The sequence below is a fragment of the Centroberyx gerrardi genome, chromosome 15 (genome assembly GCF_048128805.1).
Source record: "Centroberyx gerrardi isolate f3 chromosome 15, fCenGer3.hap1.cur.20231027, whole genome shotgun sequence".
NCBI classification, from domain to species: Eukaryota; Metazoa; Chordata; class Actinopteri; order Beryciformes; family Berycidae; genus Centroberyx; species Centroberyx gerrardi.
Genome location: NC_136011.1, coordinates 22,204,429 through 22,230,000, shown reverse-complemented (window position 1 = coordinate 22,230,000; position 25,572 = coordinate 22,204,429). Strand labels below are relative to the sequence as shown.

The following is a 25,572-nucleotide window of genomic DNA, read 5'->3' as shown; positions in this document are numbered from 1 at the left end:
TTCACCATCTCCCGAATCACTCCATGTTTTTTTTCTTCCTTTTTCTTCATTGTCTCCTTTATTCACTTTCCCTTCCTCCTCTACTTCTTCAGAGGAGTGATGGTCAAAGCGGTCCATGCACGTGCTTATCGTAAGACTCAAATGTCATTCATACGGTGGGAATCTTTACTTGACATAAAAGATCAGAACAAAGCAGTTGGACATACAGCAGAAAGAGAATATATTTCACCAGGGCTTACCTGGCTATGAATATAAAACGCATCAAAATACAAAAGATAACAGAACAAAACTGAATAAAACAAAAGAACAGAACAAAACCAAAAATTGAACAGAATACTGTATGTGTATGTATTTAATCTTTTTATCTGTTTTTTATCTGCCTTCTACTGATGTAAAGCACTGCATGCTGTGTATGAAAGGTGCTATACAAATAAATCTTATTATTATTATTATTATTAAATAGAGACTAATGGCAACACTAGCCAGGTAGCTGTATCTGTAGGTGTTGTGTGTATCTATTTCAGCATATGGAGCAGTGGTAGGAGGGTCACTGGTTTGAATCCACAGACAGGATGGGAAAATCCTTGTGAGTGAGGAAAAGTGAACATATAATGCTCCAAACCCTTTTCCTCAACTTCTACTGTTTAGGAGTGCATGAGCAAGACTCTTAACCGCTTGCATTAACAGAGCTGATCAAGGCCAACAGTGGAAGACTGTGGTTGTACTGGGAAGACAGGCGTGACTGTGTCTAACTGTGTAACTGTGAAGCAGGGTGTTACTGGAAAAGACCATATGTGCTCAATAATTACTGTGAATAAATAAAGGTTCACAGCAACAACAACAACAAAAAAAGGCTGTCCAAACATTTAATTAGTCAGAGCGACCTTCATTTCCAAGGACTTAAAATCAACTGTAGAATTGAACTTTAGCTTTAAAGCTGCACAGCTAATCAGACAGTACAACAATACAGGACAGTTACCACCCACCCAGCACACACACACACACACACACACACACACACACACACAGTGTAATTAGAAGACACATCAACACAGTAGGGCTGCTATCAAAGTCGTTATCAACCAAACACACCACAGCAATACGAAGACCACCTTGGTACAAACACAGAGACGGAGAGAGAGAAAGACGGACACAAACACGAACACCCGCACACACACACACACACACACACACACACAAACATCCCCTCCGGTGCTAATAGGTTTAAGTGCTGGAGCGTACAGCATAATTAGAGGCTAGAGGCTCCTCTGTTTGTTTAGCGTTTCAGAGTGTCAGGGAATGATGAATTCCCTACTAACTAGCCAGAGAGGAGAACACACAAACACACGCACACACACACACACACACACACACACACACACACACACACACACACACACACTCAATGACACTGTAACTAGAACTTCCTATTAACAAGCTAGCACTCTCGCTACTGATTGAGATTATATACAGAAAAACAAAACAATTAGTCATCAGAGTTGTTCTGTTCCTGATTTCTCTGGTGGAGAGAGGAAGGAGAGAATGAATGGGAGAGAGAGATAGATGAGGAAAGAAGAGTAACAGGTGCTATGGGAATATGTAGCGTAAATTATCTTTGTTATTGTCAAACACACACACTTAGACACACAGAGACATACACAGACATCCTAGACATTTGCATACACACACACATACACACACACACACACACCTACACACACACACACACACACACACACACACGTCTATTTCCTGGAGGCTTATAGTTTAAGCTCTCTGAATAGGTTCCCACTTCACAGCGATTTTCCTCTAAACATCTGTCTAACAGGTTTGTATGCACTTCAGTGTGTGTGCGTGTGTGTGTGTGTGTGTATGTGTGTTTGTGTGTATAGTTACAATCCACTAGCTCCTTTGATCAAGGAGTGTGTGTGAGAACACACACACACTCACTTTTATGTTGACTGGCCTAAGAATTTATTTCCTTCAGGAAATTACTAGTCAGTTACAGTAATGGACCATACACTTGTCATTTCCTTCAACATCGCCACACACCACACACACACACACACACACACACACACACACACACGTACACCAGACACATTTGATTATCCCACCTGTTGCCTCCACTGGGCAGCACACACACACACACACACACACACACACACACACACACACACACACACACACAGGTTGAAGCACTAATCAGTGTGTGTGCAGATCCATTAGCAGTGATAATCTGTGTGACAGGGTTGTGTGAGCAGCCCCTCCCCAGGCTATCCCACCATGCATCACACACTGGCCCGTTCCTATACTCATTAATAGGCTGCTTAGTGAAATGACACCTCCAACACCACAGAAATGGAAGTGTTAGAGTGTGTGTGTGTGTGTGTCTGTATGTGTGTGTGTCTGTGTGTGTGCACCAGCATTCAACTGTGTGCATTGGTGTTTGGGGGTAAGAGAGAGAGAGAATGTGTGTGTGTGTGTGTGTGTGTGTGTGTGTGTGTGTGTGTGTGTGTGTGCAACTATTCATGTGAGCGAATGTACAGTATGTGTGTAAATGATGAAGCAGAGCCAAAGTGTTGCGACGACTGTAAGAGCTTTCTCTGGCTCCTTTCCCAACCTAATCACAGTAAGTGAGAGAGGGAGAGAGAGAGAGAGAGAGAGAGAGACAGAGAGAGAGAGGGAGAGCAGAAGTGTGATAATAAAGAGAGAGGGATCAGAGTGAGGTAGAAAGAAACAGAATCAAAAGCGAGGGGTGAATAGATAGCGAGAGCGAGGTGGGAGGAGTCCAGGTGCCCATTTAGGACTATGGTAAAATCCTGCTGAGCTGTCTGCCCAGCATAAAAGCTTTCTCAGCCGATGGCCACTAAGTACAGCAGAATAGAACAGGGGTCCCGACCTAGGCAGAGCATTGGAGACAGATTAAGGTCTCTCTCTCTCTCTCTCTCTCTCTCTCTCTTTCTTTGGCTCGTTTTATATTTCAAGTGCCACTTAAGCACAGACACCAGTTTTTGCTGACCGAGCGCAATGTTTAAATTGGCTACTTGCCGATACCGAGTATGAATATTGGCAATTTAGGCACTTCATTCTGTACAACACTGTGGGAATAATACAGAGTGATCTGTTTTTTTAAAGACTTTAAAAAAGGTAACATGCATGTTTTTTTTTGTTGTTGTTGTGACGACATCTATGGTGACCAGTACTATGACGTTTCTTTCTTTGGAGTTTCTGTTGATGATGTTTGAGTTTCTGTAGGTGCCGCTCTTTTCTTCTTTTCTTCTTTTCTTCTTCATCCATGGTGGCTATCGCTGCTCATGCTAACTACACAGTTCTTCTTCTATTTCTTCCAAACAACCTGTAACTCCTGTGTGCCAGAGGATTTTTCCCAGGAAAGATCTACAATACCCAACACCGGGTGTTTAGAACAGCAAATGTAAAAGCTTTTATGAACTGGATAATGGTTGAAAGCATTATTGACGATAGGGATGTGGCACATTATTACTTTAATGTTAGTCTAATCAAATGTAACTACTTTTTTTTTTTTACGTAGTTGTTTGATTGTGTGGTTTCTATCTGTGGAGCCTCTACTATGCCAAACTGATTTTTATAGACTTTTCCAGTGATTAATTGTTATTGATTCATTAATAGATATTGCTTTTTAAAAATGAATAAAGTGATTAATTAAATTCACATTTAAACCGCACAATGAATAAAAAAGATTCAAAAAAATGTACAAATATCAAATGTTGATTAAATGTATCATTTAATAATTCCATTCATTATTCTGTCTTTAAGATGAATACATTTCTGAATTTATAACAGGATTTTTAAAAGGCATTTAAATTGTACTTTTTATTATTATTTTATGAAATGTATCACTTAAATGCAAATTTACATAATCACTTTCTAAGTTTAAGCGCTCATAATCATAACCTAAAAAATCCAATTGATCATTGCATGAAAAATCTCTGTGATAACAAGAACAATTAGCCTTTATATTTACTGTTTTGATAGTAGATTGATTGATTGATTAATTGATTGATTGATTGATTGATTGATTCTGTGTTGCAGTCCCTCTATGCATGTAACCCTCCCTGCTTTCCGTATGTCTATAAAAAGAGAAAAAAGAAAAAAAAGAACATAATGCATTATGTCCTAACAAAAAACAAACAAACAAACAAACAAACACCAGGATGGAATTCTGGCACAACACAGTTTCGTGTGAGAACAGAATGTGTGGCTATAGGCTGAGCGGCTGTGTCTTATATAACTGTCCTCAAGTACAGCAGAGATTCTTTGAAGCAACAAGAAAGGATTCAGACGAAAGGAAAAACATTTTTCACTCTTCAAATTTTTTTTTAAAGTAACCGAAAGCACAACAAACTGACAGAGAGAAAACATGGACAAGGTCACTTTACACCGCAACCTTCTTTCGAGTCCATTTCTTCTCTTTCTGTTTCTCTTTTTATCTAGAGAGAATAAGAGGGAGAAGAGAGAGAAAGGAGAGGGGAAGCTCGGTCATTCAACGTAGCATCAATCTCACCTCTCTCCCCCTTTCATCTCTCTTCACATCTTCTCTCCTCCCTTCTCCTCATCTTCCCCCTCCTCCCCACCTTTTTCCTCCCCTTCTCCTCTCATTTTGTCTCCTGCACTCATCTCTTCTCCTCTCCTCTCTCTCAGACAAACAGTCTGTTGCAGCCCAGTTTGTCCCTGGGATGAGCAAAGTGGTCAATTGAGCAGGACTTATAGGTGGGGGGTATTGCTAGAGCAGCATGATAGCTAAATTGTCTGAGGCCAGAGGAAATTGAGACAAAGGTTTATCTTCCTCTGAAATAGCTGCTCTTTTCTCTTGGCTCTGTTGCTGTTGCCCCCATCGGCTTTCATTGAATTTCTGTTCTGGATGCAGTAGAGGAGAATCATTTGTGGTAAACTGCAAAATACTTAGCCAATCAACCAAATAAGTACTGCAACTGCTTCCTGGCCAGTCAGGCATTTAAAAAAATGCCACCAAGTCTAAAAAAAGAGTGAGGTTTATTGTTTAAACCAATGAGGGTCATTGTTTGTAGCCAGGGTTAAAGAGTGAACAATTACATACAATGTGATTACAGTAATCTCGTTTCAAAATGTGTTAACTACAATCTGTTACAGCTGCTTAAAAACTTAACTTAAAAAAAAAGATTATTTGTTGGATTACTAAGGATTAAGTCTGTAGATCTTGAAATAATGGTTGATACTGGCTGTAGATGACAATAACACCACAATTATAGTCTTTGAATAGTCTTTTTATAGAGTCTAACTGCCTATTTTCAGGGGAGATTATGTAATCCAAAAATGTTTAAAGTAAAATGAAATTAGTTTGAGTTTTTGAAGGATTTGCGAACAGTATACCTGTTAAAATTTCAAGCAGGTAATCAGTAAATGATTTCATTTTAAAGTAACAAATCAAGCAGCTATAGTCCATCCCCCATCCTCCATTCCATTCCTCCCTCTTTCCCTCCGGCCCTCTTTCCCCCTTCCTCCCTTGCTTCCTCTTGCATTGCACCATTACCACCCTTCAATAGCACATCTGCTTTCCTTTCCGGGTGACTGAGCCCTTTGATAGATCCTTGGGTTTGGAGAAGGAGGTTAAGGTGAAATGCTCCAGCCTCAGGTAATCAAAGTGGCAGCGAGCCCTCATGTGGACACAGATACCAGGCCGCTCCACAAGCAGCACTTCACCATTCAATCAACTGCATTTGAGTACTTTGACATTGTGAATTCTAATCAGTGACTTTTCTCACCCAACACTTGTCACAGCGTGGAGGGAAAGTTTCTCTGTTGGCACTTTTAAATAACCAAAAACAAAACTCATTCAGCTAACAAGTCCTGACAACCTAAAGGAAAACTGCAAAACCTTAATATTGCCACTAGTGAAGAAAAAATAACACAAAAATTTTAAAATGTCAAGGCATCACTCCAAGAACACACATCAACATATGAAAAGACAGACGGAGAAGCTTCTGAGCAGCAGCCCAAGGATAAAGAGACAAAGAAAAGAAGGCAAACCGAAGAGTAGAAATGAGCAAGAGAGGAGAAAAGGAAGATGGAAAGAAAGGGGGAGCAGAGAATAGAGCAGAGAGAGCGAAGAAGCAAGGTTAGACAGAAAGCTGGCAAGGCAGAAATTTGGTTAGACGGGTCAGACAGATATTTGTTTGCAGGATGGCTTAGCGGTCGGTGAAGTCGTACCCCAACCAGAGGGCTTCGATCCCTAGTGAGGTTTTACTGTTCCAGTCAAAGTTTCCTTGAGCAAGATACTTAACCTCTACCTGATCCAGGAGCCGGCCAACAAAAAGAGGAATTCCCCCTTTGCGAGATGAAAAAACAGTATCTCAACCTAGCCCCCCCCAAAAATATATTAGGATCAGCCTGAGCAGTCTAAAGATTCGAGATGCACTGGACCACCACAATTTAATCTGTTCCTGTATTCCTATAAATGATGTAGAGTCAATATTTAATATCCATTTGCTTGCCAACAAGGAGTCGGTAAAAGGAAATATTCAATATGTAGCTGTGAGATAGCCCAGCCAAAGGGGTCTAAGAGAGTGATAGAAGGCAGATGCAGGACACAATCCCTGCATCAGCAAGTCCACATTTGTTTAAAAAAGACAATACTTGAGTGCAAGATTTCCTCAAGGCTAAACCTGCGCCCCCGAAAGATATATCTGGGAGTCGCCACAGAGTAGTGAGCCTCATGAGTGACTCCCATCACTTGATACAGGAAAATAAAACAAAATAAACACTAATTATATTACAGTATAATTTGAAAATCTGGGTAGATCAGACACACAGAATTGTGCATGATAGTGTGATGACTCCAAACTCAAATCAGATGATGCATGCATGTGTGTATGTTCTGACTGACACACACACACACACACACACACACACATCTCCATCTTCTCCCTCCATTCCTCTCCTCCCAAATCTTCCCCTTTTCTCGTTTCCTCCACTCCACATTTTCTCTTCACTTTCCTCTCGTTTTCCCTTACAATCCTCACTGTCAAGCCTCTCCCGTCTTTCCCGTTACCTCCATCACTCTCACCCTATATCTCCTCCTTTTAATGTCCTCCTCTCTCTGTCTCTCCATTTATCTGCCTGTCTCTCTCTCTTGCTATATATCTCTTTTTTGTCTGTCGCATACACTCTCCCCCCCCCGTTCCTCTCGCTCACTCTCTCTCCCACTTTCTCTTTCCACTGACAATATAAACAGAAGGCTGAACAGACATTGCAGCGGCCTTGAATAAGAACCACTGGATAGCGGCTTCTTACAGCCTTAGCCTACACGAGAACGACATACACACACACACACACCGCTAGATTAAGCTACGAGTCAAAGAGCACTTACATAAAGCTCTCTTTTTTTTTTTTACAGCCTGGGAATACTACAGCCACCAGAATATGAACTCAGATATCAGGTGCATCTCTGCTCTCTTGAAATGATTCTTGTCCTATCTTTGTTCATATCAACAAAAGCCCCAGGCAGAGACTCAATAGGCAGCAGGTTCTTTGTCACGCTGATTGTCTGGGTGCGAAACCTAAAATAGTACTCTGTTTAAGGCGATGAAATCTTGCTTAAAGTGGCGCCAATCTGGCATGAAAATTTAAACAGTTGATATGAAAGTCTTCACCTTTTAAATTAAAATAAATAAAAATAATAAGGTTTTACAAGGATGTTGAAGAATTATTACTTTTAGGAAAAAAAACGTTTGGAGGTTACTTTTGGTCACAAATGATCTCTCTCTCTTTCTCTTTCTCCCTCTCTCTGTCTCTCTTCCTTTCTCTCGCTCCCTCTCTTTCTTCTTCCTCCCTGGTGGCATTTTAAGTGGCTTTAAACTGACACAAAGGGCTTGATGCCGGACTGAAGGGGCTTTGAACATGCTGTAACGCCAACTGGCCTCTGGTTCGTACACGTCCTACACACACACGCACACACACACACACACACACATACACAAACACACCAACACACTCTGACCCCTGAGGTGTGGAGAGTGCCCTCCTGTCCTGCCCTGCTTAACCGATTAGACCAGCCACGCATGTCCACCCCCGCGGGGCAGAAAATTGTCGTGTCCAATCCTCTCTCCATCCAACCCCCCTTTCCATCTCCTTCTCTCTCTCTGTCTGTCTCTCGCTGTCTCTCTCCTCCGTGGGGAGTCTGGAGGATTGGGAGGAAATGGTGCTGATCAGAGAGCAAGAGAGAGTATGTGTGTGTGTTTGTGTGTGTGTGTGTGCATTCGTGTGCGCGTGTGCATGCATGCGAGAGCACATTTGACGAGCCGTCGACCTCTTGCCCAACCTGTCCTATTTGAAGTGGCAACAAGTCATAGTATCACTATTATTGCATTTAAGGGTTTGTGCCCGTGTGTGTCTGAATACATGCATGCGTGGGAATCTAATCAGTGTGTGTGTGCATGTGTTCAGTGCACGTTCATGCATGTGTGTGCATATCTGTATCACGTCTCGTGTGTGATCAGCATTTTTTTTTACCTTTATTTATCCAGAGAAATTTGACTGAGAATGTGTGCATTTTTCCTGCAATGTCCTGCTTCACTTTCACACAGTTACATGCAATCAGTGCACAGTCCTCTACTGCCGGCCGCTGAGCAGCTGGGGGTTAAGTGCCTTGCCTTGAAATGGCATCTTTATTTCCTTGATTTGATGTATTCCCTGTTGAAACAGGATGCTGGGGCGGGACAAAACACAGTGAGGGATCATTCAAAAGTCTAAACCAATTGAATATCAGTCAAGGAGAGAAAAGCGGTTTTATTTAATGGGAGCGGGAAAATCTGTGATGGTTTCATTGGTTGGAATTTGTATTTACGCCGACTAGTGCAGCATGAGGTCACCATTAAAGATACTTTCATTTCATGGGGACTTTAAGAGGAGAATGCTTCTCATTCACTTTCCCCTACTGGATTTTCACAGCTGGTCCAGGGATTCAAACCGGTGACCTTCCAGACACAAGCCCACCTCTCCAACCTCTAGGCTAACACCACCGCCGTGTGTCCATAGCAAAGACCATAGAGGTTAGCAGGAAGTAGCTGTACATGCCTTAGGCAGACGCACAGCCTCCTCATACTCAGTAAAGGTCAGCGCCACACATTCCCCTGGACACAATCCACACAAACACAAACTAGGAAAAGGAGAGGAATAATTCACCTTATCCGGCTGGGTAACAAGGCTGCTGGCCAGCTTGTCGCTTTTAAGTTTTTACTTCCAATGACGCTGTATAGACAAAAGGGATAACACCCTTCAAGGCTGGTTCATTTTAAATGTCCACCCACTCATTCATTTTCCCATACAAACCTATTAGTCACAACAGACCCAGAAAAACAGTTCTGTGTTTATAGATGCAGTATTTATTCACATTGATTTGGCACACAAAGGTAAAATAACAGCTGGTTGGCAGGCAGCAGGTTGGCAGGTGTGGGTTACCGATTTATTAATGTTACAGTCTACTGCTGCAAAAGCAAGTAATTTGCAAAAAGTTAGCAGTGAAGTGAACAAGCCTTAATATTCCCAAGCTTGCAATCAACGCTGTTAAAAACAGCTGTCCTCAAAGTGTTTAATCCACAATGTAACCGTCATCCCCTCGCTTGTTGCACTGAGACACACTTGTACACAGTTGGCCTCCCACTGACAGCACTGGTAACGTTAATTCTGAAATCCATTGAATATCTTCGCTACAAATAGATAACAACTAGCAAAGTAAAGACAAAACAAAGCAAAGTATTTATGTGCTGTCTTCCTGACTTACTGACAAATACAAAAGAATTTCACGTGAATTATTAACTGTATGAACTTTACTAAAACAGTCATTTTTTGGAGTGATACGGTTATAAACTACAACCTGCAATAAAGCTCATCACAAAACAACGTTGTAAAAACTCAATTTCATCTTAAGCAGCAAGTAATTGCAATCAATAAAGGGATATTGTTATTATATGGAGATGAACTCACTGTCGTGTTTAATGCTTTTATATGAAAATCCCAATGGAGAAAGCAAGTCTTTTCTCACTTTTCCTTCCCATGAGTGAGAAAAACACACAAAAGACACAGATGAAAAAGAACACTCTTAAAAATGTGTAATTTTCAACACATCCATCAGTTTGGGACAATATTCCCAGTTAAACTTGTTCTTTCCTTGCAAATTTGTCAGAACTTTTCCCGACCCACTGGTTGTGTAACACTGCACACCGCTCATGACCTCTGACCTTTAGAGCATGCTGACCTATGGGGGGGGGGGGGGGGGGGGGGTGTTCCTTTTGTCATTTGGCATTTCTCTGCTCCTGATACAAGCACATCTCATCTCAAAAGGAACGCATATGCCTTAGCAGAATCTGCCCAGGTTTTTAAGGACAAGGAGCTGTCTTTTTTTTTTTTTTTTTTTTTTTCCTGAATAAGAAAGAGTTTGCCATTTACGTCTGGATTCTGCTCATAGCCTGAGGAGAGGGTGAAACGGTGAAAAAAAGAAAATCCCTTCGAGCTTTCAGAGTGAAGGGAGATTTTCCGGTGCAAAGTGCTGCCTTTATCCCGAGAATCAGAGAGATCCAACAGAAGATATGGCATGCCTCGTCCTCCTCTTCTTCTTCTTTCCCCTCCTCTCTTATTGTATCCTAATGTTCTCTTCGTTTCTCTCCGCTTGTCTCCTTTACACCCTCCTCTCAACTCGCTTTCTTTCCCCCTCCTTCTCTTCTCCCCTCCTCTCCTCTCCCTTTTTTCCCCTTCCTCTTTGACCCTCTCCTCTCATCTCCACCCTCCTCTTCTCCTCTCCATAAAAGGTGCGCCTCACATCACATGAACACCTGTATATTGTCAGCTACAAACAGGCCCTGCAGAGCGGACGCTCTTGTCACTGTGACAACCTCCTGCACGTTTGTCGTGCAGCTTTTCCCTGGCACTTCCACGCTTAGTTTCAGTTTGGGAATCCGAAAACACACACACACACACACACACACACACACACACACGCCACACACACAGTGGTTTTGCTGAGGCAGCTGCTGTTCGGGAGGGGAGACAAGAGGAAAAGACGGGAGGGAAGCTAAAAAAACAACAGAGCATACAACATGACGAGAGGAGAGAAGAGAAGAGAAGAGAAGAGAAAAGAAGAGAAGAGAAGAGAAGAGAAGAGAAGAGAAGAGAAGAGAAGAGAAGAGAAGAGGAGAGAAGAGAAAGAGGAGAGGAGAGAAAACAGAGGAGAACAGAACAGAAGAGAAGATAATAGAGCAGAGCAGACAAGAGGAGAGAACAGAGGAGAGAAGAGAACAGATCAGAGAAGAACAGAGAAGAGAAGAAGAGAGAAGAGGAGAGAACAGAAGAGGAGACAAGATAATAGAGCAGAGCAGAAAAGAGGAGAGAACAGAGGAGAAGAGAAGAGAAGAGAAGAGAAGAGAAGAGAAGAGAAGAGAAGAGAAGAGAAGCTCAAACGAGCAGATGCGAGGAGAGCGCAGTAGCAGGGATGAGCGGAGGAACGGAGTGAACAGCGAAGCGGCAGAGACGAGAGGATGAGAACAAGGGGGGAGGAGAGCAAAAGAGGAGGAGGAGTGCGGACGGGTGGAGGGCAGGAGAAGGAGAGGTGATGCGAGAGAGAGACGAGGGAAAGCGAAGCGAGAGAGAGAGAGAGAGAGAAGAGAAGAAACGAATCTGGGGGGAAGAATCAGGTGATGATATTTGAGCTGCTTCTTTTTTCGTTACACACACACACACACACACACACACACACACACACACACACACACACAGCAGCAGCAACAGAGAACCACACTGGCTTGAAGCTGCACCGCTGGGAGTCGGTGGCTCTGAATCACACTCTGTGTTGGTGGGAACGGAGTCGGCTGCTTGTCAAGCGAATCGCTTAGCGGCGTTTGAAGGCTCCCACTGTGGGATTCCGACTGAGTGCCATGTTGAATCAGCCTCCCGCTCCAAGAGGCTGGATGCACCAGTACAGCAAATTATTCACAATGTTCATCTATTAGAGTGTTAATCTGTCTATAGATTCTGCTGCCTCACACACACACACACACACACACACACACACACACACACAGAGAGAGTCTCCACTTCTCATCCGGCCGTCGCTGTTGCTCTCCATCCTTTCTTTCTGTCTCTTCATCCTTTGTCCCTCTGTTTCCATCCTTCCTGCTTTTCTCTCTCTCTCTCTCTCTCTCTCTCTCTCACTTCCATATTCTTTGTCAGTCTCTCTATTTCCATCCTTTCTTGTCTGTCTCTCTCTTCATTCTTTGTCTCTCTGTTTCCATCCTTCCTGCTTTTCTCTCTCTCTCTCTCTCTCACTTCCATATTCTTTCTGTCAGTCTCTCTGTTTCCATCCTTCTTGCTTTTCTCTCTCTCTCTCTCTCTCTCTCTCTCTCACTTCCATATTCTTTCTGTCAGTCTCTCTATTTCCATCCTTTCTGTCTGTCTGTCTCTCTCTTCATCCTTTGTCCCTCTGTTTCCATCCTTCCTGCTTTTCTCTCTCTCTCTCACTTCCATATTCTTTCTGTCAGTCTCTCTATTTCCATCCTTTCTTGTCTGTCTCTCTCTTCATCCTTTGTCCCTCTGTTTCTATCCTTCCTGCTTTTCTCTCTCTCTCTCTCTCTCTCACTTCCATATTCTTTGTCAGTCTCTCTATTTCCATCCTTTCTTGTCTGTCTCTCTCTTCATTCTTTGTGTCTGTTTCCATCCTTCCTGCTTTTCTATCTCTCTCTCTCTCTCTCACTTCCATATTCTTTGTCAGTCTCTCTATTTCCATCCTTTCTTGTCTGTCTCTCTCTTCATCCTTTGTCTCTCTGTTTCCATCCTTCCTGCTTTTCTCTCTCTCTCTCTCTCTCACTTCCATATTCTTTCTGTCAGTCTCTCTATTTCCATCCTTTCTTGTCTGTCTCTCTCTTCATCCTTTGTCCCTCTGTTTCCGTCCTTCCTGCTTTTCTCTCTCTCTCTCTCTTCCATATTCTTTCTGTCAGTCTCTCTATTTCCATCCTTTCTTGTCTGTCTCTCTCTTCATCCTTTGTCTCTCTGTTTCCATCCTTCCTGCTTTTCTCTCTCTCTCTCTCACTTCCATATTCTTTGTCAGTCTCTCTATTTCCATCCTTTCTTCTGTCTCTCTCTTCATTCTTTGTCTCTGTTTCCATCCTTCCTGCTTTTCTCTCTCTCTCTCTCTCGCTCACTTCCATATTCTTTCTGTCAGTCTCTCTATTTCCATCCTTTCTTCTGTCTCTCTTCATTCTTTGTCTCTCTGTTTCCATCCTTCCTGCTTTTCTCTCTCTCTCTCTCACTTCCATATTCTTTCTGTCAGTCTCTCTATTTCCATCCTTTCTTGTCTGTCTCTCTCTTCATTCTTTGTGTCTGTTCCCATCCTTCCTGCTTTTCTCTCTCTCTCTCTCTCTTCCATATTCTTTCTGTCAGTCTCTCTATTTCCATCCTTTCTTGTCTGTCTCTCTCTTCATTCTTTGTGTCTGTTTCCATCCTTCCTGCTTTTCTCTCGCTCTCTCTCTCTCACTTCCATATTCTTTGTCAGTCTCTCTATTTCCATCCTTTCTTGTCTGTCTCTCTCTTCATCCTTTGTCTCTCTGTTTCCATCCTTCCTGCTTTTCTCTCTCTCTCTCTCTCTCTCACTTCCATATTCTTTCTGTCAGTCTCTCTATTTCCATCCTTTCTTGTCTGTCTCTCTCTTCATTCTTTGTGTCTCTGTTTCCATCATTCCTGCCTCTCTCTCTTTCTCTCTCTCTCTCTCTCTCTCTCTCTCTCTCTCCCTCTCTCTCTCACACACTTTCTATATGTCTCTCTATTTTCATCCTTTCTGCCTCTCTCTCTCTTCCATATTCTTTTCGTGTGTCTCTCTATTTCCATCCTTTCTGCCTCTCTCTCTTCCATATTCTTTCTGTATGTCTCTCTATTTCCATCATTTCTGCATATCTCTCTCTTGCACATTCTTGTCAGTCTCTTTCCATTTCCACCCTTCCTGCTTCTGTATTTCGCTCTCACATTCTTTCTGTATGTCTCCCTTCACTTTCCCTGTTCCTTTCTGCCTCTCTCCCTCTCTCACCCATCTTTTTTTTTGCCAGTCTCACTCTCCTCATACTTTCTACCTGTCTGTTTCTCTCTCTATCCCCTTTCTCTTCCAGTTCTCAGTCACAAATCTCTCAGTGGGGAACACCAGGTCACACCTTCGTCTCCACATGCCTGCATATTAACCACACTGTATGGATGTGTGTGTGTGTGTGTGTGACGAAGAAAAAAGCATAGAGAAAGTGCATATGTGTGTGTGTTGGCACGTGCATGCATGCATGTGTGTGTGTGTGTGTGTGTGTGCAGGCAGTTGCATTGAATTTCCATTTTAATCAGCACGTCGGTGAGCGAACAATCCTATTACCGTTAGGGAGGACAGAAGGGCCACTTCACAACCTCTCTCTCTCTCTTCCCCTCTCCCTCGCTCAATCACTCCATCTCTCCCACTCTCCCTCTATGTCTCTCTCCCTCTCTCTCTCTCTCATTTGTTCCATCACCCCCTTTCCCTCTCCCTCGCTCGCTCCATCCCTCTCTCTGAGACGACAAATTAATCATCTCTCTAATGCTTCATGAAAGCCAAACTTTTTTTTTTTTCTGCCTCTTCCTAATTCGAGAGGTGGAGTATATCTTTCAACCCCCCCTCCTCCAGACACACACACACACACTCATACCCACACATACACACACACACACACACACACACACACACACACACTTGCTCGCTCTTTCCCTCTCTCTCCTCTCCTTTCACTATTAGTGCTGGTAAGATTAATGTGTTTTCTGGGTGCCAAGGGTGTGTAGTTGCATCCACAGGGGAGAATACACACACACAAACACTTGCACACACACACACACACACATAAACAAACATGTGCACATACTAACGCACACACGCATGCACACACAAATATACTCCCAACACACACACGATTGTGTAAATGCACACATACACATCCGTACACACACATATACACAGACGCACACAGACACGCATGCACAAGAACACACACATAACAATGTTCCAAAAGGCCATCATCATCCCCGAAAATGTGTTGCTCCAAATTCTCTATTGACTAATAGTAGAGGGGGAAGGGGGGAGGTATCGATCAAGGAGAAAGGAGCAGAACAGAGAAACACACTCATCATTAAGAGGGCAGGGAAGAGTAGGCTATACACTGAGGAGATAGCCTAATAAGAAAGAGTGTGGTTGCCTGGTACCTCACACACACACACACACACACACACACACACACACACAAACAAGTCTGGAAACGTGTACATATAAAAACCCACAGATACACAGACATGAACACACACACATACAGTCTTAGTATTGATAAGATGAATGCGTCATTTTCAATATGTCTATTTAACTTGTCTGGGCCAATGTGCATTTACTTTAATAACAGCACATGTTGACACTCCCTTCTTTTGTGCGCACAAAGATATCCATATCAGCATGCACACACGCACACGAGGCAGACGACAAATATGTGATAATGGTATCATGGTTGTCAATTTTGTCCTGATGTTTTCTGACTTCACACACTGTACAAAGGTGATCAAACACAGCAAGAAGGAATATTAAAACACTGCTGTTTTGGTGGTTGTTGCTTACTTGCTTGAAATGAATGTTTGCATGGTTGTTATGAACTGGGTATTAGTTTAGTTTATTAGTTTATTATTAGGATCCCCATTAGCTGTTCATGGTGCAACAGCTACTCTTCCTGGGCTCCACACAAAACATGAAAACAAGACATAAAACTTAACATTCACTATTCACTATTTCAGTACAGTACGTTTCTTTATATTGCTTAGACTTTGCAGTAAGTTTCATGACTCTGAGGGCTTTGATTTCCAACTCAGAACTCATCACAGAATGTCAGTGAGCATCAATCACAGAATAACACATTTTCTTTAACTTCTCTTCATTCCTGAAAAGCCAATTATTTGGCAGTATGAGGTTTTCATCAGACAGCAGTTCAGGAGAGTCGACAGACAGCGAGTCTTACGACAAGAAAAGATGAGGCCCAACATGCCAACTCATGGAGAACTGCTCTTCCGTGCTCCGTGGACTTGGTCCTTGGAGGTGTTTTGAGGAAATCTGCCCTAAAAACAGTTATTTATTCTGCTCAGAGCATGCCATTTCTGAGCAAAATATGCCAGCACGCCAACTGCCTGGGAGGAATTGTTTGAGTGTCCCGTGGGCGAACCCCGGTGAAATGCAAGTCAGCATAAAGGCCAAAGCCCTTTAGCTTCCCGTTTCGAAGCGAAGAAGAATGGATGTCGGAGGGAGGGAGGGAGAGACAGAGAGCATAAAGGGAAAATACAGTGTATTATAATATTACTATCTATCTTTCTCTGACTGTCCATTTGCTTCTTAGCTGAGTCAACCCTCCCTCTCTCTCACTTTGCCTCCTTCTTCTTTTATGCATTTCTCACCTCTCTCACAATAAAATATATAGAAGTTCACTAGGGGTCACATTAACTACATTTTCATCCTATCTGTTAAAGTGTTAATCCATTTAGTATGCTGATGATCATATGTTGCGTACAGCAGGTTAATGGGGAGGTGACTGCAGACTTGAGCTGCTATTAAACCATAACCTTTGGCCTATATACAAACCCACCTACACACACACCTACACACACACACACTCTCACACACTCTCACAAACACACACACAAACACACACACAAACACACACACATGCATACATGTATGACTGCCCCTGCAAAAGCACTCCACACACACCCATCACTTTATTGCTCTGCCTCTTTCTATGTCAAACTTTCATTTGTCATTCTCTCTATCTCTCTCTCTCTCTCTCTCTCTCTCTCTCCCTCATTATCCCTCTCTTTGCTACTATCTCCATATCACTGTCTCTGCTGCACTCTTTATTGTCAGCTCAGTTCAATTCCATTCAATTCAATCCAATGCAAAGATGTGTCACTGTCATGACTGCCAAAAAAAGAACAATAATAACAGTATTGCCAAAGCTTTATGCAATTAATTCCATTGCATAACAATCATATCAAAACAACACAAAGAAATTATTATCGGACTAATGTCGGTATAACAAATGATGGTTAATAAGTTCATTACAATTATATTAAGTGATAGTGACAAGGTTATCTCATATTAACGCAGATAAACTCTTTGGGCCTCTTTATCCCGCCTGCACCAGCGTACTGACAAACCCCTTTTATGTATGTTGTGTTTGCCTATTTCACTTTAATATAAACTCTTTAACCAGTGATTAACTGAATGCAATCTTTTTAATACCTTAAGTAAAACAAACTGTAGGCAACCAAAACAGAAATGGAAACATGTTTCATTGCACTACTACAGTTGTATCTGCACATGTGGTTACTATGTGAATCCTTGTCTTCCAACATAAAACCGTTGATGCGCATCATTAAGCACGGAAAACATGGAGCCAGAGATTTCAACATCTCCAGAAATGTGAACTCAATTAAAAAGGGACATTATCTGGCCTTGGCAGCATGTTTAGGGTGCTATATATTTGCGCCTTGTGACTCTGCACGTCCCGGACAAGAACATCAGTTTCCTCTTGGGAGAAGCTTTTTTGGCGTAGCCGGTCTGGACTCTCCTCATCAATTACAAAAACTGCCAGTACACCATGGCAGGGAGTGCACTTCTTTTAAAAAGAATGAGAGGAGCTAATTTGATTGGCCTTGATTGACGCCAGCCCCCACCACACCTACTGATAAGTTATTCCTCCTAATCTAACCTCTTTCACAACTGTGCTGGAGGAGTGCCACCGCTGCGCTAGCGCCTCTGGTCAGAAAATTACCAAAAACCTGTTGGTCACGCCCCAGGGCACTAGCAATGTGAGCCTGTGCCAGAACCTGAGACCTTGATTCACAAAAATGGGGTCCTAAGTCACTGTTACTGTCACTGTCCTTCAGGCTATGGCGTGCTGACCCATACTGAGCAGCTAGGCCAGCCGTGCTTCACTCCCTCAGGAAAATTAGGATTCTCTCCTCATCTCTCGACACGGAGAAAGTGGAGAATTTTTGCTTAAATTTAACAGCCATACGTTTATCACTCTCTCACTCTAAATTACATATTTCAGTCATTCAGCTGAAGCTCTTATCAAGAGCGACTTGAGCAGGTGGGGGTTCAGTGTCTTGCTCAAGGGCACTTCGACAAGCCGTACAGCTGTTGTTGGACAACAAGCAGACCACATTCTCTCTCTCTCTCTCTCACTCTCTCTCTCTCACTTTCTCTGTCTCTAAAATGAAAGAGGGAAGCCTGTTGACTTGTCGTCTTATCTAAAGCCCAGTGTCAATGACAGTGTCAATATGTCAACATCAGCTTGTTCTCCAAACAAATTGCTTTCTCTGTGTCTCTATCTGCCTCTACAGATGTAGGAATTGCAAAATCCACCTTTTTTTTTTTTTTTTTTTCCTGTTGCTGAGCCGCCGCCGCTGCTCTTTGGCTCCGTCTGCAACAGGAAATGTTTGGGGAAAATCAAGTTATGCGCTCTTTTCAGGCGTGGAAATTTAGAAGTGGGCGGCAGCAGACGAGAAGTTAGAGGAGGAACCGTGACTGGTGCTGGTTCCAATCTCCAGACCGTGTGGGGAAAGTGAATGAGCAACGTTGTCCTCACTCGACGACTACTGCTGGGATGCCCTTGAGCAAGGCGCTGAACCCCCAACTGCTGCTCACTGGCCGATGTGTGAAACTGTGTGAATTAACGAACACAAGGCATCACTGGAAAAGAGCAAGTGTGCTTAACTCTGCCAACTTTCCCTGAATAAATAAAGACAAAAGTGCTGTGTTGAGAGTGTTGTGTTTCAGTCTACTCATTAAGTTCTACTGTATAACATTCAAGATAGAATTGTCTGCAGTAATAATTAATTATAAAGAAATACATGAAGCCGGACTACTGCAATGGCTACCACTATACCTTTCCCCCTTTCTCTCATTCCCTTCCTTTCTTTGTCTTCTTCCTTCTGTGTGTGTGTGTGTGTGTGTGTGTGTGTGTGTGTGTGTTATGTGTGACAAAGTGCTGGTTTGTCTGCACATAGAGCCTAGAGATTGTGTTTCATAAAGTTACACATGCATAGCTGCACACACGTACATTACACACACACACACACAGACACACACACACACACACACACACACTCACACCTAACCCCCTGAAGCTCGTATTGGCAGCGCTGCCCAGCACATCCGCTCCTCCTATAGAGAAGACAGTATCCATCTGTTCCCTCGCCCAGAACAGGCCTTGGAAATCACATCTGCTATGCTCTACTGTGTTCTACTCAGTTTTGTTCAATCCAGTTCTCATCTAACATGCACACACACACACACACACACACACACACACACATACTCCCTGTTCTGGATTGACTGCATAAATGTCTCTCACACACACATTCTGGCCTCTGTATATCTCACAACTGAGAAGCACGCACTGATGCTGGTGGGGTCTCTCTCTCTCTCTCTCTCTTTCTCTCTCTCTCGCTCTCTCTCTCACAGACACACACACACACACACACACACTCTGTCTATTCACTGGCTGAGTGTTCAGGCCATAATGGACCCGCCTGCTTGCTCAGCTGAACCTGAAACTGGCACTAAACAATATGATGGACAGACTGAGACAGAGGGAGAGACAGGAAGGGAGGGAGAGATGTGAGAAGAGTGATTGATGCACCAAGAGAGGGAGAGAAAGAGTGTGAAGGAGAGATAATAGGGTGGCAGGGAAAGAGGATGAAGGGGAGACATGAAAAGGAAGATGGACAGAAGGCTGGATGAAGGGATTGGGTGAAGAACAGATGAAGGTGGAGGAGATGTAGGAAAAGTGGGAAGGCACAGGAAAGGAAGAAAGATGGATATCTTGATCCTCCACCACCTAGGCAGAGTTTTCAAAGATTTGATCTACTTGAATTGCACTGAACTTCTGAGACAGTTAACCAGCAACCTGAGTGGACTCATTCCTTGTAAGACAGGACAAATCAAGTTCTCCTCACAATTTGTATGTCAAATATTTGAAATAAAATGTAAAACAGAGCCCCAACACTGTCAATAAATATTGTTTTTGAGTAAGGTTTTTTTTTCCCCATTTGGCATTGTCTTTAAATGGGCATTGAGTAATTTTTGACTTTTATCAACCTCCATCTGTGACTAAGGAATAGCAACATCAACTGTCTGGCACAGCTTACAGACAGACATATACAAGTCACACGTTCACAATAGAACGAGTAAGCTAGCTAATTAGACCAGAGGTCCAACAGAAATGTCTAGTGAAGAGCATATACTGTATATCACGAAGCAAAATAATACAGCTTTGTCATTTGCTTTTTTTTGGCTCGAGAACAGAATGCACTGCGATGCCGGTCGCTCGTTTGTAGCACCATCCTCTTGTTGAGCAGTTGAAATGCTGAGTGGGTGGGGGTTTGTTTCCGAGACAGAGAGTACGGGTCAAAAAGTTTTTGAAAGCCAGAAATCTCAGCACTTGGCAAAGTAATCGTTGAGTCATTGGTATTGATCAACAACCCTGTCGAGGGAGATATGGTATTTTGCACTATGGGACGGGAAAATCTTTTAATGCCCCTTTAAGCCCAGCATCAAGCACTAAGTGATGTTCATTTAGATCTATATCAAGCTCAAGTGTTTGAGATACAAATGCTAGTATGAGTATTTAGCATTTAGTTAGTATTTCACCCAGGTCCTGATAAGTAAAGACAAAGATGGTAGACAGTGAGCCTGGGATTGATGCAGTACTACTGTGGACAGCTATAAGAAAACCGTTAAGGGGCCGTATAGAGTCCAGAGCGCCTGCAGCATTGTGCTTCCAACATTGCTTGGTTCAACTGTGGATAATGACTATCAAACCAAGAGGATACAGACTGAAAATAAAACACCACTTTATGGAGGTTGGGCCATGTTCAAATGTGACATCTGCTCGCTCTCTATGAAATATGCTGAGGTATGGTGTAACACGTTGAAAAGGGCAACATGTTCTTTACAACAAAGCGCAGAAATGTGTCTCTAACTGATAAGAGTTGTCGGGGGGGAAAAAAACAACTCTAAAATGTAAAAAAATTGAAGACCCTGTCAGAAAACATAAACCCCCATATTCTTACAGCTATCCAACAGATCTGCTACACCAAGAAATATTAAAACTGCGAATCAAATTTATCCACGAAACCCCCCCCACAGAGTTTTGGATGTATAACTGCGTGTGCATGTGCCCATGTGTGTGAGTGTGTTTATGTAACTTCTACATAAAAAAAGAATCAGACAAAATATATATCTAGCAGTGCCATATTCTTAGCTTCCCACAGAATTTCTTACCCAAGAAAAGCGAAAAAATGGATTCAAATTTATGCACCAATCCCACCAGAGTTTCAGGTGTGCATGTGTGTGTGGGGGCGAAGGAGTTGTGGGGAGAGAGAGAAACAGAGCATCTGTGTGTGCATTTAAGAGGAAGGGCGTGTGTGTGTGTGTGTGTGTGTGTGTGTGTTTCTCCTCAGCAAGGGACTGGACACCACCTGCTGTTTCTAGGTAAATCCCCCACTACAGGGGAGAGAGGAGGAGGAGGTGGTGAAAGTACAACAGGTTTTCAGTTTGTCTTAGAGCCTCCTATCCTCCTTGGATATCTTGTCAGGCTCTGTTTAGCACTATAGGGGAAAAACATGGCATTTTACATCTAACTTAGGAAGAGAGAATCTATGTTCTGAGAACGTAAACAGGCAGAATCCAGCTAGCTTGGGCCCACAATTTATGGAGATAGCGAGCCAAACCAAAATCCTTCTCATCAGGCAGAATGGCCTAGTTGTTAGGGATAATGTCCTATAACAGAGAAGTCACAGGCTTAATCCTTGCAATAGCAAATTTTTGTCTGTCAACAGCCATGTGTCCTGTAGAAGTGTCCTTGAGCAAAACATTAAACCTAAAACGGCTCACTCATTGTAAATCACTCTTGATAAGAACATCAGTTAAATGCCTAAAATGTACTGTAAATATACCTGTTAACTTAAGCTTCAAAACATTTCTCTCATGGACAGAGCTCTGTTCAAAGCCAGATATGAAAAGCCACATTTTTCACTGGTGTAAATAGGGAGTAACACTGCTAAAAGTGTAGTAAGTAGACTCATTAGGAAAACTTTAAAATTTGCATTCAAAGCATGCTCATCCATTTTTCCTGAGCCTTCCTCTGAACTAGACCCATATGAGATGCAAACAGTATATATGAATCATGTGTATAACTATTTGACAGCTTCACAGTTTAATGCCCATACTTTTTTTCCCACCAGAAAAAGAGTGCAAAACATCGAAATGTTGGGTGGATTCTTAAATTGGCAAACTGGACAGTTCCCAAATTCAGAGAGCTGTCGGCTCCCTCTCACATCTGGGACACACTCTGACCGAAGAGGAAGGGCAGCGTAATTGTAATAATACCTTAAAAGGAAAGACTTTAGTTTTCATTTGGTCATTCTAGCAACAACATTTTCAGTCTGTGAATCCAAGAGACCATTCTGTTCAACAAGACTTGGTCAGTGTTGTTTCCACTCTGTGGTAACTCAAGCCTGATATTACTTAACCTCAAATGTGAGCTTCTCCTAGATTGTGTAGTCACCATTTTAGTCCTCACCCCAACTCATTTTATTGATAAAAACAAACAGATGTAATTCTTGTTGAAAAAGAATATCGAGGACTTAGAGCCAAAGGGGCATAAGTGCGTTATAGTAGATTTTACAGGAGAGCCAAAACAAATTTTGATCAAACTTGGATCAGCTGCCGTTACCACATACTAAGCACAATATTTTAACTTTCTGTGTTATCAGATTGAGCATTACTATAAAAACAATACTGCTACAGTTTAAGTTGAATTATATTTGTTAACTTTTTTAAAAATGGCAAAAGAGTGAAATACGCATTTTTGGCACAAACATTATCCCAATACAGCCATGCAGAATATGGGCGTACGTAAGTAAACAATTGTAAAACACATTAATTTTAATACAAATCTCGCAACTACACTTCAATCAATACTGAAATATAAAACAAGATCAGAATGAATATCTTTATCTTGAAGTAATGCTCAGCAACTTTCACCAAGGCCTTTAAAATTGTAGTTACATGGAACATATCAAATTGATTGATACATTTTTTTCTGTTAAAAACTTTTAATAGACCTTTTTAATAAACCTCTATAGACATAAGAAACTACTTTTGATTCTAAACTACCACTTTTTTTTTCTTGTGCTAGTATAATACATTTTTGTAGGTCCTTATTGATGTGTCCTGGGACACATTCGAAGACCTTCAGCTGTTGGGATAACTTCAGCTACCAGCAGTCTTACTATCAGAGCTCATCTTGACCAGTTCACACTCCTAACATTATAAAATAACATTTTGAATCTATAGGCCTAAGTATTTCATGGGAATATTAACATATTTACATTCATCTAATATTGACCAAGAATATGAATTAGGATATGAATAGGATACTAAAAATGATGTGATCCTGCTGCCATGCTAGCATTACTTACGTCAGCATGCATTTTAAGTTGACCTAAGTGCTGTGCAGAATCCTCTACCCACTTGTTCGGTGTCAAAAGTGGGGTTTTGCTTGGTGTCAAAAGGGCGTAAGTGCAGTTACGCCCTTTTGGCAGCAAACAAAACCCTACTTTTACTGTTACGGCTTTCAGTTTTTGTTTAATTAAAACTTATGGGTCATGATTTCAGTTGTGTCCTTTTGGCACTGAAAAGATCTCACTGAGACCTTCCAATTGATATATAATACTCACATTCGCCCAAAATCGTACTTATGCCCCTTTGGCTCCAAGCCCTCGATATAAAGACTAGAGGTAAAAAAAACAGACTGCTTCTGTTTGTATATGGCAGAGGTATCATTTTCTGTTCATTCACACTCACATGTGTGCGATATACTTGCCAGAAACGACATATTAAACCAAAGTGAAATATACTGCTAATTTAAATGTCCCTGTCTGAATCTCTCTATTTGCCCTGCTGAGATTGATAGGCTGGAGAAAGAGAGAAAGAAAGAGACAGAGAGAGAGAAAGAGAGCGAGAGAAGTAGGGGGAGGGTGAGAGAGACAAAGAGAGGGAGAAAGAAAAAGATAAACAGAGAGGGATAAAGCGACAGAGAGAAAGAGAGATGGGGGGGGGGGGGGGGGGGGGGTCGAGTCGGTAAGTTTGCTCAGCTGAGGCTGCAGGTGGTTCTCATCTCGCCAGTGAAATAATGTGTGGCCCCGGGACACTTTTCTAATCGGCCCGATGATAAAAAAAAAAAAAAAGCCTTTTTGTTAAAGTGCAAACAGAACACGAAGAGGAATGGGTTTGTTTTTGCCTGGTTAGTGTTGACAGAGGTGTGAGTTATTGAGTTAATAACACTGCTGGGTGTGTGAGTGTGTGTGTGTGTGTGTGTGTGTGTGTGTGTGTGTGTGTGTGTGTGTGTGTGTGTGTGACCCATCCGGAGTCTGTGCCTGCCTTTCAGTCGTGAGATACACAGAGAGAAGCACAGGTGACTGCAAAGCCAAAGTAAACCAAGTATGAGTACAAGCAATTGTCCATGATAAATTCAAATGACCGTGTGTGTGCCCACATTTCTGTGATCCCTTTTGTGAGTGTTTGCAAGTGTGTGTGTGTGTGTGTGTGTGTGAGACTCCAGATACATATTTACAGAACAACAGGGTACCTTTTCTCCCCTTTCCTCCCTGGCTGATGAGATTGGAGGCTTTGCGGCATCTGATAAACCCTGCTGCGGTGTGTGTGTTTGTGTGTCTGTGTGTGTGTGTGTGTGTGTGGCCACGCGTGTGTGTATGCATACATGTACGCAACTTATGGTGCGTGTGATTGCGGTGCTGTATGTGTTTTTCTGTGGCTATACAACTACCAAACACACAGCCCATTACTCTCAGGTGTCATAAATATTCTTTATCTGTTTCTTTCCCTTCATGACCCCCCTCCTCCCCCCCGGCAGCCGTCCCTCTCCGCCTACCACCCCTCCTTCCTGAGGCATATTAAATCCCCGCAATTGGAGAATAAATACGCCACATTAAAACATAAGATATGAAATTGATTCATTCCTTGCTTTAAATAGCATTATGAAAACGGGAGACCGTCGTTAATCAGCGGCAAGGTGGGAACTGCTTTTCGCAGGCGGAGGCGTGCAGATGCTAGTTGCTGCGGGCTCATCAGCTTTACGACGTAACGGCAGTACTTTATGGAGGCAGCGGAAACGTCGATTTATGCTGATGACTTTCCCTGTGTTTTGTAATGCGGCCATGACACGCTGTAAAGCTCTGATCAGGCGGTGGAGTGGAATGGGTGGCTGTTTTGGCATTTCGCTGCAAAACAGGACCATGCGCTGCCGCGGTCGAGCGGTATTTACTGTGATTTAAGGTAAGAAAGTAAAGTAAAAGCCTCACTTTCTGATATGGCGACAACAGAAGTAGCACTGGATAAGCAGGTGAAGTTTCAAGAGTCTCACAATTCAAAGACATCCCACATCC

At 42.5% G+C, this 25,572-nt stretch overlaps 1 protein-coding gene across 3 annotated transcripts in view; it reads right to left on the bottom strand.

Annotated features, from left to right (window-relative positions):
• Positions 1 to 25,572, bottom strand: part of atrnl1a (attractin-like 1a) — a 225,085-nt gene that overhangs the window by 16,066 nt on the left and 183,447 nt on the right. The window contains exon 28 of one of the 3 annotated variants that reach the window (XM_078288842.1): positions 4,086 to 4,097. The exons of 1 other annotated variant lie outside the window; for it this stretch is intronic. In XM_078288842.1, coding sequence (XP_078144968.1) covers positions 4,086 to 4,097 — 12 coding nt within the window. Of the gene's footprint in view, positions 1 to 4,085; positions 4,098 to 20,200; positions 20,213 to 25,572 lie in introns of all 3 variants that reach the window. One more of the 3 variants, XM_078288841.1, reaches the window with a different exon arrangement.